The sequence below is a fragment of the Marmota monax genome, unplaced genomic scaffold (assembly GCF_021218885.2).
Source record: "Marmota monax isolate L192 unplaced genomic scaffold, Marmota_monax_Labrador192_F-V1.1 WCK01_AAM20220418_F8-fsc00002, whole genome shotgun sequence".
Taxonomy (NCBI): domain Eukaryota; kingdom Metazoa; phylum Chordata; class Mammalia; order Rodentia; family Sciuridae; genus Marmota; species Marmota monax.
In genome coordinates this window covers 6,275,277-6,291,504 of record NW_026693571.1, presented here as the reverse complement: position 1 = coordinate 6,291,504, position 16,228 = coordinate 6,275,277, and the positions used below count along the sequence as shown (strand labels likewise).

The window sequence follows — 16,228 nt, the reverse complement described above, 5'->3', positions numbered from 1 at the left end:
GCATATGCTGCAGAGAAATGCCTTTCACATTCATTGCTTTCCGGCCTGGGGCTCTAGGGAGACGCTCCCAGGGCTTTAGTACAAAGTTCGAAGGCTGAACCTTAACGATACGACACTCGGCGCGCTCGGGGCCCTGAGCCCAGAAACTGCAAGAAGAGAAGCAAACTTTCTAGTCCGGTCAAGGTCCGACAAATACAACACCTACACCCAGCAATCGAGCGGCTCAGAGGCTGAGGCTGAGGCTGGCGGAAGTGAGGCAAGGACCGGTCGCCGGAGGAGGCGGGGCTGCCGAAGAAGGGAGCCCAATCGGGGCCCAGGAGCGGCCGGGGGTGTGGCAGCCTCGGCTTCCGAGCTCGGGCCTGGCTCGCGGGAAGGCGGGGCCTGCGCGCACGACTCCCAGGGACTGGCCTACTGCGGCGGCCGGAGGCGGTCACTCGTCTTGGGCTGGGGGCTGAGGCGAGAAGGCCATGCTGCTGGCCAGGCAGTCGAAACCCCGCTGCCCGGCGCTCCTCTCTCGCGCGGCCACGGCTTGGGGGCCTCTGGACTAACCGCCGCCTTTGTTCGGAGCGCCTCGTCCCTCCCGTTGCCCCAGCCCCTCACACTGCCGCGCTCCGGCCGGCCCGCCCTAGCTCCCTGAACCCACCTTCGGCTCGTGCCGCGCGGATGCGGCTGCCGGGCCTGGGTTTGGGCTTTGAGCGGGAGGAGGAGGAGCAGCGGCGGCACCTGGGCGGCATGCGATGGGGAACTGCTGCTGGACGCAGTGCTTCGGGCTGCTCCGCAAGGAAGCGGGGCGGCTGCAGCGTGTAGGAGGCGGCGGAGGGTAAGCCCGCTAGGGGACTGGCCCAGCCCGAGAGACACCTCTCCAGCTTCTGGCGGGGAACCCTCTCAGTGTTGCCCATCTGTTAGGAGGGTCCGAGAGCCTTGCTATCCTTACAGCTTAACAGGCGTCGAGTGGGATGATGGTCGTGGAGGCCCTGCTAGGGGTCGGTCTCTGGGCCTCCTAGCGAAAGAGGTTGAGGAGGGGGCGGGGTGTGGCTCCTGCCACCCCCAGCAAGACTCCTTGTCACGCGGGGAAGCAGTCACGGGAGGCATCATCTCGAGGAAGCTGGTGCACTCTCAGGCTGATGGGCAGGAGGACCGGCTCTACAGCTACCTGGACACACCCTACATTGAGTTCGGGTTTAATTCCAAAGTCGGTATCGCTGTATTTGATCTCCTCTTTAGTCCTGACAGAGGAGGTGAGAATTTGGCTCGAAAGTTAATGCCTCGGATGGATTTTAAGTAGACGTCATCTGGATGCAGAAATAAAATAAGATTCTAGGCACTGGTGAACTTTTTGATAGAAGGAGTTGCTAAATTGCTGAGTTTCCATTGGGCATTCAGATTTTTGGTACTGATGACAAGAGAGACAGTATGTCATTTTTTTCACATTATTTTATTTTGAAATTTGGAGAGGAGTGCCATGCAGTGACTGCTACCCACACACACACTAGGTAAATCCAAGTGTTTCTGAACCTCACTCCTTGAGTGAAACTGCGGATATGCTAAGGTTTTTCTATCCACACCATAGAGTAAAAATTTTTATATTCCATTTTTGTGTTTTATTTAATAGAATATTTAGAAAATTGGGGCAAATCCCTTTGGAGTTGACTTTGTTGTTGTTAACTATCTCTCAGGAATCCAAACCTACAATTGGAAAATCTGAACCAAGCCACTTTATGTAAGGAATAAACTATTTTGCACTTTTTGAAACATTGCTGAGTTTTCAGCATCTGCCCCACTTAGCCAATATTATTAAGTAATAAGATGTTCAGCATAAACATGCAGAAATCAGATGATTATAATTTGAGCCATTGGGTAATGAAGGTCTCATAAAATATAATATGATTCACTTATCAACCAGACATTGTATCATCTCACTGATACAAAGTAGTTTAAGGTTTTACTCTGAATGTCCCTGGAATGGAAGTTATAAGGATTTACAGATTTTTCTGCCTGATTTAGTCTTTTGGTTTCCCTGAATTATTACTATCACTGTTAAGGGGAGCATGATTGCTGTTTTATCTTGTCATCCACAATCTTCTAATTTACCTCTAACTTGTGTGTGTGTGTGTGTGTGTGTGTGCACCCATAGAATTACGTTGTTTAAATAGGCTTCCCTAAGGACTACATGCACACAATAGTAGGATATTTGCCTTTTTTATTGTTTGTCTTTGTGTTGAGGAGGTTAAATTCTAACCTTTAGAAAGGAAGGAGGGTCTTAAATCTGAATGGGTAGGCAAAAATTACTGTTTACCTTTGGACTACATTATATAGATTTTGTGGAATTTTTGTTTTATCACAGAGATTTTACAAACTAATTATGCATTAAAAGTGTAGATTCTGGTCCCTGAGTACATGAGCTGGAGGAAATCAGTGAATCAGTGTGTTAAATGTCATTGAAACATGGGTTTTTTTTTTTTATCTGGGACTTGTAGATGCTGTCATCTGAAACCATACAATCAATATTGATCCTATTTCTTTTAATCCAAAAACACAAGTTTTGACAGTTTCCTTACTTGAATCCTTTGATAATTTACTGTTTAATATTAATCTTAACATTTTTCTAGCAGCTTTTTGTAAACATTTAGACAGGTAGATATAATTATTTACACAATAAGGTTAAACTTTGTCTCTTGATTTGGTTGCTATTTTTACCCACCTAGTAAGTTTTGATTTTCCTCAAGGCATAGTTAACAAAAGCTTGATTTGGTTTTATATGTCATGGTAGTGACCACAGGTAGAAAAATAGGGCTTGCTGGGTTTTCTTAGGCTGATTCAAACTGGACTTCACAGGAGTGCTTTATGATGCAAAGCCTGGTGTCTTACTCTTGCAGATTTCCCAGGAGTACTCAAAATCAGATCACTCTTATCCAGTCTCAAAACCAGAGTTAACCAAGAATACTACAGAATTCTAATATTTTATATTCTAGAATATCTGTTGACTAATCAAAATATTAGTATCAGTGTTGAAGTATATATATTGGAAACCTTACTTCTAATAAAGTTATTTGGTGATAAAATAGGGTTTTTAAAAATATCTTTTAAGAAATAAAATTTAGACATAATGAGTTATATCCTTCACTGAAATTTAGCCTGCCAACACATTCTAGAGAGCTCCACCTACTGGTTAGTTGTTCTGTTTCTTTGGGCAGTATTAGAAACCTTTCATGGAGACTTTGTGTCCCTTTCTTAGTTTTATTTTTTCTCAGAGACCCCAGTTATGTTTTATTGTATTGTGTTTTAATTCCCATCTTTACTTTGCTTTATAATTGCACACAGTGGTTCCAGTTCTTATGTTCTATAGTTTAAGGGTACGATTATGTTCTTTATCCTCCTCAATATTTAACAGTTGTTCACCCTTTTGGCTGCAAGTAGCAGAGTTACCTTAGGCAATAGTTTCCATGATTTCATGGTTTTTCCTTTCCCAGTAAAAATAACATTAATAATATTTTACTCATTACTTATATGCACCAGGCACTGTTCTAAGTACTTTATATTTCCTCATTCATTCCTCATCATGCTCCTATGAAGAAATAAGTACTATCACATATTGAGTATCCCATAGCCAAAATGCTTGAAACAAGAACTTCCGATTTTAGATTTTTGTAGATTTTAGGATATTTGCATACACATAATGAGATAATTTAGGGATGGGATCCAATTGGAAATACAAAACTTATTTATGTTTCATTTATACCTTGTACAGATAGCCTGAAGGTAATTTTTATAGTATTTTTAGTGCATCTGCATTTTGACTGCTGCCTATCATGTGAAGTCAGGTGTGGAATTTCCCACTTATGACATTGTGTCAGAGCTCAGAAAGTTTCTGATTTGGGATCCTTTCATGAAATATTTAGGATTTGGGGATTAATTATTTCAACCTGTACAAGTATTATAGGTTGAAAACTGAAGCTTAGAAAGTTTAACTTGTATAATAAGATAGAAGAATGGGATTGCAGCCCTCTGAATTCAGATCCCTTTTCCTTTCTAAGGAATATCTCATGACTCTTTATTCTGTATATAATCATTTGGTTGTTATCTCTCCACACACTATCTTGTACTTTGTTACTGGAAGATCATTGAACATATCTCAACAACCTGACTTTATTCTGTGTGACGAGCTATTGAAATTGTGCTCTTGACCTCTGTAGCATCACTTTTATCTTTTTTTTTTTTCCTTCTGATCCTCTCCTAGCTATTCTTACTGTATCTACTTATTAATAATATGTAGTTTTCCTGTATTTTCCCTGTATTGATTCCCTTCACCTGTGTGCTAACATTTCCCAGAAGAAATTTCATCCATTTCTACAATTTTGAAAGCTATCACTTCCAAATCTCACCTGCATTCACCTATTTTCAGTTGCCTACTGAAGAGATATTCCTGCAGATATTCTGTTCAATCTCTGCAGAACCTGTTTCCTTCCACTGCGCTTGTGCCTTAAATATTGCCTCTCCTTTTGCCTAGTTAGTAACTTCCAGGCTGCTTTCCTTATAGTATCTCTCTGCCCATCTTCCTTTTCTGTCATTGGAGTTAGGTTTCCTAAAACCCATATTGGATCATGCCAGTCCATTATTTATAACTGCTTTCTGCCTCCTGTTTCCTACAGTTAAAATTTCTCGAGTTTTTTTTTTCATCCTGTGACAGCCATGACGAATTGCATAGTATTCAAATATGCAACGTAATGTCTGTTGGTATACTCAGAATGATGGCAGTTGTGCATTAGGGTATCTATAATCTTTGTCTTCTCGTTTAGAAAAATCATGTCAATACAAATCAGTGAGAAACAAAAGAATAACCTTAAAGCTATTCTAATTCCAAAAAATTAGCTCCTTCAGAAATCTTAGTATTTTAACTTTGTTCATTAATTATTATCCTTGAATTGAGTAATATCAAGTTTAAACTTCTGAAGAGGTAACTTAACTTTACCCTGTTTTGCTAGCCTTATTCTTTGCTGTTTGCTCACTTGCCACATCCTCAGTCTCCTCTGTACCAGATGAACTGTGAGTGTTCCTGTTCTCTTAAAATACAGTGTTCTCTCACCCTATGCTTTTATATGTGATATTTCTTCCTTCCTCATTTCCTGGTTTGGGTGCACATTTACTTATCTTTAAGTATTACTTTTCCTATAAAATTTGCTCCAGCCCCACAAGATAACATTTTCTCCCTGAGGAAATAATATTTTCTTCAGGTTCTACATAAGGGGTTGGTAAACTTTTCCTGTAAATGGTTAGATAATATGTATTTTAGGTTTGGCAGACTGTACAGTCTCTGTTGTAATTTCTCAGCTTTGCTGTTTTAGTGCAAGAACAGCTGTAGCAATGTATCAAGAAATGGGTAGTGACAATATTCCAATAAAACCTTATTGACAGAAACAGATAGTAGACTTGATCATGGACCATAGTTTGCCAACTCCTGGTAGGTAGCATGATATTGGCCGAGAGTCCTTACATTCCAATACTGTATTTTTATCTTTATCTCTTTTCATTCTCAGTATCAAATGTTTGTTGAAAGAATAGCATTATCTGTGAACTTATAGGATCTACAAAACAGATTTCTTCTGTCCTTCAGTTTCTTTTTTGGATCTCGAGATAATTCCTTAACTTTAGCAAAAACACCCCCATATACTCATGCCTCTTTATGTTGACTCTTTAGGAGACCATTTAGAGTCACAATGAAAAATTTAAAAATATTTTAGCATAATGTATGTCACTGAAGTACAGTAATTGATAGTGTTAGTTATAAGAGATTCATGTTGGTGTTTTGCATGTTTACTAGCTTTGAAAAATACGAAAGTGTAAGACGTTTCTGTTGAAATCTTAGAAGTTGGGAAAGAAAGCAGTAGTGAATTTAAATGGATATGAATATCTTGTACTTTCAGGGTTATAGCTTAAAGATTCCCTAGGGCTCTGTTCTGAACCTTACTATATTCTTCCTTAATGTGTTTTTCTCTTTAATGTGCCTTTTGGGTAATGGTGTGAAAACATATGACTTTACCTCTACCCATATACTAATGAGCTCAGTCATTTCATGCTGAGCTCTGAAATATATAATTACCTCCTGAATATTTCCACTTGGGTATCAAATATAACTTTCAAAATTCATTTTACAAAGCCGAACTGTCTTTATTTCCTTCTCATAACCCTTTTCTCTTTGTAAGCCCTAACATTATGACTTTGTTTCTTCTCCTGAGTGGTAAACATTCTGTGAGCCTGACAATCATATTAAACTCCTCCCTTTCATTCACCCTCCAAACCCAGGGTATAAAGTCCTACAGATAATTCCTTCTAAATGTTGCCTACATCTTTCCATCCTTTCTGCCTCAGTAAAGACCTTGCTATCTTCCGTATTGTAGTTCTGCACTTGTGGTGGTAATTTTTTTTTTAATTTTTTATTGTTGGTTGTTCAAACATTACAAATTTCTTGACATATCATATTCCACATTTTGATTCAAGTGGGTTATGAACTCCCACCTTCACCCCATACACAGATTGCAGAATCACATCAGTTACACATCCATTGATTTACATATTGCCATACTAGTGTGTGGTGGTAACTTTTGAGCTTGTATCTTTCTACTCCAAAAAAACAAAGAGAAGGAACCATTAGAACTTGGAACCATTAGAACTTAGTTAGATCTAAGTCTCCTGCCAGCTGTTTTCCTATCTGCTACGTCTTCCATTTAACAGCTTAAGATTTGTCTTGTCTTGTCTTCATGTTTCCATTTTCTTCTCACTTAGTCTTCAAGGTAATCTAATGTTCCCCTTTCCTGCTACCTCTTTCCTTGAATCTCTGTCCCCTGTATATGTTTATTTTCTTCTCAGTCATTACATATTGGAGTCCTTCAAAATGTATTAGACTCTTCTCACTGTCTGTACTCCTCAGGGTATAGCGTGCATATAGCTGCTAACCTAGAAGTTGTCTTTGATGCTGCTCCGCATCATCCCACACTTCCAGTCTATCTTCAGGACCAGGTGTTTTTTTGTCCTTTCTAAATAGCTTTTTAATCCACCCACTTCTCTTTCTGCTGCCATCTTAATCCAAGCTGTCATCTTGTGTTGCCTAGATTTCCAGTATCATGTGTTAAAATAGCACTCTTTCTCCTTCACCATTCTCTGGCTCTACTTAATTTTCTTTGGTAGCATTTGCCATTCTATGACTTTGTAGACTGAGTACTTATTTGCTCTTGTCCGTTGCTCCCTATAATAAGTGTATTAAGCCCGAGGTAGAGACTTTGTTTATTCCCGTATCTGCAGTACTCCACCAGTGCTTGCCACATAATAGGTCCTAATAAATATTTATTAACTGAGGGAATAAACTACCAAGTGGATCTACCCACATCTATTCCTGACTTTTTTCCTGCATCCTGGAGTTTATGAGATCTTAAATGCAAATCTGTGACACAAGCACAGCACAAAATTATTTTTAAGGCTGTCTAAAGACTGAAATCTTTAGAATCTTTAATGTAACATCCAAGATTCTACATTGTCTATTCCTTGCCTACTTTTGTTGTTGTTGTTATTATTATTATCTGTGTCACACTCTGCCTTGAATCCATTTTTATTTAAGTAACTTCTACTCTCTCTTCTCTTAGATGCCAGTTTAAGAATTATTCCCCACAGAAGTCTTTCCATTCCCAGCCCCTTAGGTGATAAGAGTTCACATTATCATAGAATGATGTTTTCTTCTGAGTATTTCCTCAGGTTATGATTATCCTTCAAATGATAAGATTATTTAGTTAATGTCTATCTTCTGCTCTCAAAATAAAGGAAGGAGTTAATGCTGGGTTTTGCTTACCCTTAAACACTCACCTCCTACTTAAGTGCCTCATTGGTAGTCCATTTTCAGTAAACAGTTGTTGACTGAATTAGTGAATACAGTTTTTTGAAAAGTGACGTTCTTTTCACTCCCCCTTGCTTTTAGTCCTTTCTCTATGATCCCCTCTTTCCCTTTCTTGGGACCTATCTAAATTCCTCTTCTTCAGTGTGATTTTTTTTTTTTTTTGGTATCCTTAATCTAAACATTTCCCTCTCAAAGCAAAATAGTTATTGATATATCTGTTCGACTATAAGCATCTTGGGCACATGGATCAATTTTTATTCATTTTTATATTTTAAATTCATAGTTATGCCTGTCATTCAGTAACCCGGTGAAAAATAGGAATAAGATTTAAAAATTCAGTATCATAGATGCATAAATGACAACAGTTTTCAAAAGAAGAAAGTGGTGAGTAATATCAGGTGCTACACACAGATTGCAGAAGGTGAATGAGAAATAAAAGACCTTTAAGGTCCTTTCTAGTTACTAAATTCCTCTAAATCAGGCTCTTAAAAGGCAGTGACTAATTTTTTTAAGCCCATTCTCTGTCTTTGATATGTTCAATTAGAAGATTTGCTTTCTCTCTTTCAAGGCATAAAATTGATTTTCTGAGTATCTGTTCTTCCTAAATTTGTCTTCATTAGGAGGAGCTTATTAAACAGTAAGTATTGTTACTTTACTCTTACCACATATGTTAGGGTTTTCCAGAAACCAGAAGCAGTAGGAGATACCTATATATCTGCCAATAGCTGTACCTTTATATGGATATAAAATGAGATTTATTATGAGGAAATGGCTCATGCTGTTGTAGAGGTTAAGTCCCATTGTCTTCCCTTTGCAAGCTGAAGACTTTGGAAAGCCAGTGGTCTAAGTCCCAGTCCATGGGCAGCAGAAGACCAAGGAAGGTCTTAGCTCAAGCAGTGCAGGAGAGAGAATTCAACCTTCCCCCACCTTTTTTTTTTCTATTCAGGCCCTCAGCAGATTGGCTAATGCCTACCCAAATTAGAAAGGACCTTTTCCTTTACTAGGTCCACCAATTCAAATGATAATCTGTTCCGCAACACCCTTGCAAATACACACAGAAATAATATTTTAAACATACCTGGGTATCTGGTAGCCTAGTCAGGTTAACGAAATTAACCATGACACCACCTATGTTGATGCTGTTCCTGCCTGGAAAACTCTATTGATCTTATCTCTTTAGATTTGATTGGTTAAACCTCCACTGAAATATTTAATAATTGAAAAATAATGTGTCCATCATTATCTTTCTCATAGTTTTTGCCAGGCATCTGATTTATAACCTTTCCAGTCTTTTGTTCAGGGGGGAAAAAAGGAGTCATGGGAAGCTTTTAATTTTTAATAAACTTTGGAACCATTTACCCTGATTCTTCATCATTTATTTATACTGTCAAATAGAAGATATAGGAAAAGACTTTCTTCCTATATTTTAACAGATGCAGTATAGAAGAATGTGAAGAGAAGGAACAATAGCAATGTAGAATTTTTGAGAAATTTTTAGTTTTACATTAAAAAAGTATTTACCTGCTATGCAAAATAACATGAGAAGCATAAAAAAACTATACTTTCAGTCTGTTCTCAACAAGACAGATTTTAATCTTAAAAAATTATCTTGTTATCTACCTTGATAACATCGATAAGTAAATATGTTTATAAAAATCTCCACTTCTGTACCATATCACTTTCAAGCTCTTCCAAATTTTTTTATATGCCATCATTGATTAGAGGATAGGCCCCAGGAACCAACCATTACCTCTCTTTTCAACTCCTCTAAAATCCTTGACATGTTTTAAATACATTTTCACATCTCAGTAGTAGCAAAATGGATATAAAGAAACCTGTTTCATTTCATTTAAAGACAGCTCTTGAGGACATAAGGATTATATATAAATGAATGTCTATGGATGATTTTGGAGAGTTCCTGACTATTAATAAAAGGAAAATGCACTTTTATTTTTCTTAAGTCATTTTTAGGAGCCTTTTAGTTTCAGTTGCTCAACTTTCACCCCAATTGACAACTGAATATATATACTCTAGAATAGAATGGTTAGTTGTTGCCCACATCATTTCTCACCTTCCCCTACCCTCCAGGGCATGTGACTGAATTCCTGAAAGTTAAATGTAACTAACTATAACATGTGACATTACCATTTTCTTCACAGCTGGCTCTTGTGATATGGCTATATTTCTAGAGGACTCTCTAGCATCTCACATCACTTTATATACCTTGTCCTTTCATTTCTGGAAGTGGTATGTCTTGGATTTACCAAATTTATTTTTCTCTTGTTCTTCCACCCTAGACTTCTGCTTTCATATTATATTTCTGTTGAAATTCTGCCAATGCTTCACATCATCTCGATTTCCATTCCATCCGCAAAAACCTCATGATTTTTATCTTCTCATTTTTTTAATCTATCCACTTTTCTTACACCACCCTAATCCAAGCTGTCATCATTACTTACCTAGCCTCAAATTTGATTGTATACATTATTCATGCATTCACTCTATGCATTTATGCCCACTTATTTATCTAGGACTCTTGTGGTTCTTGGCACTTGCCAGAGCAACTAACTACTAAGGCTGGTTTATTCTCCTAAGTTGAAAGAAAGAATTGTATTCCTATTTTTCTATAATTATTTCAAATACAATAAACATTGGTTTTATTTGCTCTATAGGATTATCTTTGATCAAGGATAGTGATTCTTACCTAGAGTGTTCATTCACAATTCCCATTTTCATGTGTATAGTTCCAGTTCATTTACTTATTTCTCTTCCTGTGTAGTGTTTCATAACATGAGTAAACCATAATTAGTTTATCCATTCTCCTGTTGATGGGCATTTCTGTTATTTTCAGGGTTGGTTTTTGTTTGTTTGTTTTTTGCTATTACTGCTTCAGTTAACATTCAAGTATATTTGTACTAGATTCCTTAGGTATATATAACTACAAGTAGAATTTCAGAGTCATAGCTTATACACATTCAAATGTACTAGAAAATGCCCCAAACTTTTTCAAATTATACCAATTTATATTTTCACCAACAATGGATTTCCGTCATTCCCCTAACATTTGATATTATCAGAGACTTCTTTTCTCCAACATAATTAATGTGAAATGCTAGCTCATATTTCCATTAAAACTTATTATGTTCCTATATGCCAGCAACAAATAAATAATGCATATTTTTAAATTATCTTCTATGATAACAAGGAAACTAGGAATAAATTAGTGATAGACTAGAACAATTTTTTTTAAATCCTATTAAATAAATGGAGGGAATACTGTGTTCATGGTTAGAAAGACTCCCCATGCTTAAGATATTCTTTATCAATTGACCAGAAGTTCAGTGCAATTCCAGTGAAAATCCTAACAAACTGATTCCACAGATTTTGAAGAAGGTAGAATTGTCCTATCAGTTAACAAGTTCTAATAATTAAAACCCTGTATTATTGGCACAAATATAAACACATAGGTGAGCATAATAGAATATAGCCCCTGAGCTCTGTGTCAACCTGAGGGTGAATCTCAATAATATTCATTTTTAACAAGGTGATTATTTCTTACCCAACTATGTGAATGACTTCTTTATTAAACTAGAATTGTTAGGACTAAAAAATCTATTAGTTGAGATATTTTTATATATTGTATGTAGTTCAGGGACTCATACTTTTTTTTCCCTCTTTTTCTACCTGAACTGCTAAAAGTATCACTGATAATAACTTAACTATTGAGTTTTGCCCAAGAGTTGGGGCTGGATGCCTCCCTAGATTTACTATTGTCATTTTCTTATGTTACTTCCTGCAATACTTAAAACATTCACACCTCCAAGAATATCTGGTGTAATGAACTTGGGAGTTTGCAAAAGGCATTGTTGTGTTATCATAGTAAATGAATAAAGATTCAGTAACTTTAGTCAAATGTTACACATATGAATCCAGGGGGTTTTAGCTTTCCATTTTTATTTTTAAGCAATGTTTACATAATAGAAAAATCTTAAACTGCTCTGTGCTAATAATTATTTTAAGTAAATTTAGGGAGCTTCGTACAGTATGACCCACTTATATGCTAACAATAGTTCTAAGAAAGTAGGATGGCTATTCTCTATTTTTAGATCCTAATCAGTTATGATTGAAAATATTAAACCAGATTTTCTTTTGCTAATATTTTGTGAAAAACTCTTTACAAATAATAGTCATTTTATGATTAATAAAAAAATCATAAATGTTTTGTATATAATACAAAATGATTTTCTTTTAGAGTAGGCTAAGCATACGCTATGACCAGTCTTACATATAAAATGAGCATACTTTTAGATTCTAAACTGTATTGGAACATGCACAGCATTGTTTTCAGCTGCTGAAGTGTGATCGATTAAACTTCGAGAGAGGATTAATTGAAGAAGATCTAAAAGTTATTTTTCTGTATTTGACTATAGAATATATTAAAAAGAGCTTAGAGTTATTGGAGTTAGATATTTTACATTTTTTTGTACTCAGTCTTCAAAATCAGTGTGTTTTTGAAATGTATATAAAATACAAACAAAAAAAAAATACAAAAATACCCTTTAGTTTCTGCCCCTTTTTAAGGTCCTTTGTAAGGACTCAGTAATGTAAATCTCTCTTTGCTGTCCATTATACTAATAGCTTGTTAATTTGATTTTTATAGCATCATATGTAGCTGAAAACATCAGGTCAGTAAAGTACTGATATTTTTTTCCTTTAAATTGAAGGAAAATGTTCTTGTTATTTCTGTGAACTAACAATAATCAGGAGTCAAGTTTTTGCAATAGATATTGTACTTTTACTCATTTTGATTCCAATTTTTCCAAAACTCACCTTTCATTGAAGACCTGGGAGAACTGAATAAGAAAAGTCCTGTGACCCACCCTGCCCCAACACACCCACTAACCAGTTTTGCAGTCCCATTTAAGCTGTTCTTCTATTTCCTCTTCATAATGAATTTTTAAAGAAAGATTAACTTCTATTTTCATTTAAGTCTTGAAACCTAGGAGTCTTAAACCTTTTTCTTTAAGGTAACTTAGAATGCCAAAGTTATGGATTCATTAGGTATTGTTTAGTTTTAATTTTTGCTTATTGTTCTACTTTTCCATAGTGATTAGCAATAAAATCCATAAAAATAGTAAGCATTATGTATTTATTGGTGATAATATGAAGTATATGTATGGGAGGGGGAAAAGTGCTGACATTGCCATCTATGCAGTCAACATTCCTTGGGATAGGAAAAGAAAAATAAAGATGAATTTCCTGTGTTTGATGTTATTTATTTATTTATTGGCATGTTGCTGGGATTGAACCCAGTACCTTGCACATGCTAAACGAGTGTTATACCACTGAAATTCACCCCAGCTAGGTTTTCTGGGTTGAAGCAAGGAGGAAAAGAAAAGTGCTTTTATTGATCTGGAATTGAGAAGTAACACCAGGGTTAATTATAGGAAAGTATTATTAAGGAGTTTTGGGACTGATATTTATGTTAATTTATAGGTTTGAAATTTATTGTTAGAGAACTGTTACCCAAACTCTAACTTTGTAACAATGTCAGGCTCTAGGTATCCAAAACTACCTCCTTTTCTAGCCTTTCTCAACTCTGTAAATGATAACTTCACTCTTTGAAGTATTCAGTCCAAACATTTAGGAGACATCCTTGTTTCTTTCTTTTTACAAACACTCCTATCTAATACATTAGCAGATTCTATCAGCCTTGTTTTCAAAACTACTTATTACTGCCACTATTATTACTGTGATCCAAGCCACCATCATTTCTGTGCTGTACTGCTAACAGCTTTCTTGTGGGTCTCTTAAAACTTGTCAGATCATCTGTTCAAGATCCTCCAGTGATATTCTTAATAGAGCTAATAAATTACCAAAGAATAACAGAATTATAAAATCATGTTTTTTTTCCCTTTAATGATACAGTGGAGCTGAGCAATGATTATCAATGGATGCCATAAAACTATTTGGTACAAAGTTGATATGGATCTTTGTGATGGATGCTGACAATACTTGAAACTACACATCAATCTTAACATCAATAGAAGTAGGATAAAGTTCCTGGTCTGATCCAGTAGTAAGAACTGCATATGAAAAATTCTTGCCTGTAAAAATTGAACTCAATATATCAGACTTTTAAATCAAATTATCAATTTTCAAGAAATATCAGGAATAGAGAAAAAAGTTAAACAACACCAAGAAGGAAAATATCAGCCAAAACCAGAAAATGAAAAATTATACAAAACAAAATGATACAATTTCTCTAAGGATATGAAGAAAGGCAGGGAGGAGTACAGAGTGTATTAGGGCTGCTAAAGACTAAAAGGGGTTTAAGATATCTAACAAGCAGTGTGTGGTCCTTGTTTGACTCTGATTCAAACAAATGATGCACAAAAAGATAATGGGGGTTGGGGGGGCTGGGTTTGTGGCTCAGTGATGCAACATTTGCTTGGCATGTTTGAAGCCCTGGGTTCCATCCTCAGCACCACATATAAACAAACAAACTAGATATTAGATGATACTGAGGAATTATTTTTAATTGTGTTACATATGATAATGTGATTAGATTTTTTAAAGGTTTTTAATAATTAGAGATGCCAATTGAGGCCAGGATAAGATAACATGTCGAGTTTCCTGTAAGGTACTCTACCCAAATGAAATGAAACTGAAGAGTTAGGTATAAGTGAAAGAAAAAATGGAAGATGGTAACTTTTTAAACTGGGTGAAGGATACAAAGAGGTTTGTGATACTCTACTTTTGTGCTTTTTTGAAATAACTCCTGGTAAAGGTTTAAAAAAAAAAAAGGTGACTGCCAAAACCAAACATCTCTTTTCATCTAATTAAGAATAAAATCCGGGCTGGGGATGTGGCTCAAGCGGTAGCGCGCTCGCCTGGCATGCGTGCTGCCCGGGTTCGACCCTCAGCACCACATACAAACAAAGATGTGTGTCCGCCGAGAACTAAAAAATAAATATTAAAAAATTCTCTCTCTCTCTCTCTCTCTCTCTCTCTCTCTCTCTCTCTCTCTCTCTCTCTCTCTCTCTGACTCTCTCTTTAAAAAAAAAAAAAAAAGAATAAAATCCAAAATACCTGCAAAGGCTTGTTTGTGATCTGACCCTCGCTGTTTATTTCTCATTTCTCATTCCTCATCTCCCTTTTTCATTCTAGCCATTCTGACCCCTTTGCTTTCTTAGAATGTGCCAAGGACAGTTTTGCCTCAGTGTCTTTGCATTTGTTTAGAATTTGTTTCCTCCAAATATCCTGGCTGGTTTCCTCATTTCCTTAGGGTCTTCATTCCAATTCTACTTTATTTACTTATTTAGATACTGGAGATTGAACTGAGGGACACTTTACTGAGCTACATCCCCAGCACTTTTTATTTTTATTTCAAGACAGAGTCTCACTAAGTTGTTTAAGGCCTCACTAAATTGCTGAGGCTGGCCTTGAACTTGATATCCTGCCTCAGCCTCCAGAGTTGCTAGGATTACAGGCATGAGCCACCTCATGGAAGTCTGATTCAACTTTAGCAAAAAGCCCTTCTCTGGGCACCCTGTATAATATAACTTCCTTCCCCCTGGCTGAGCCTTATTTTTCCCCAAATCTATTCTGCTTTTCTGTTTATCTTCCATTATAACTTATTTCTGGTTTATATGTCTTCTTTCTTGGCTTTCATGGCTAGTGCCACCCTCTGATGCATTCATTATCTGTGCATTTATTATCATTCATTCCCAAGAGTGTTCTCAAGGCCTTTATGTATTTATTGGCAATTATTACATTGCCAGCACTTGGAACAGTGTCCAGCACTTCGTGAAGGTACTGATAATGATAAGTTTAAAAACTTAAGCCTGCTGAGCACAGTGGTGAATAACTGTAATCCTAGTGACTCAGGAGTCTGAGGCAGAAGGACCTCAGCTTTGAGGCAGCCTCAGCAACTTACTAAAAAAATAAAAAGAATTGGAAATATGGCTCAGTGGTTAAGCAACTGGGTTCAGTTCCCTGTACAAAACAAAACAAAAATTTACTGATTATGTTTCTCCATTTCCCACCCCAGTTGTTCTGCTTACATTTCACTTAGTTTCATCTTACCTGCAGCAAATAGTGAAGAATTGCCAAGAGCCTGCTCCTCCCTTTAGAACAAAATCATGAGGTAGAAAATATAAAAGGTCAGGAATTCATCACAGGAAACACTAAAAAGGTTATATTTCAAATTTGTTGGACTTTTAAGGATCCAGTAATATTTTAGTCTTAATTTCTTTCATTAGCTTTTTAAGTAATTTAGAGCTCTCAGACATTTGAAGTGGTACTTTCAAACAGTTGGCTTTCTAATCACTTTTAAAATATGTA

At 36.6% G+C, this 16,228-nt stretch overlaps 1 protein-coding gene across 2 annotated transcripts in view; it reads left to right on the top strand.

Moving 5' to 3' along the window:
• Positions 1-379: 379 nt before the first annotated feature.
• Positions 380-16,228, top strand: part of Ap1ar (adaptor related protein complex 1 associated regulatory protein) — a 37,089-nt gene continuing 21,240 nt past the window's right edge. Inside the window, exon 1 of one of the 2 annotated variants that reach the window (XM_046459105.2) lies at positions 380-820. In XM_046459105.2, the coding sequence (XP_046315061.1) occupies positions 738-820 (83 nt within the window). In that variant the 5' untranslated portion in view covers positions 380-737. The remainder of the gene's footprint in view (positions 821-16,228) is intronic. The other variant, XM_046459104.2, reaches the window with a different exon arrangement.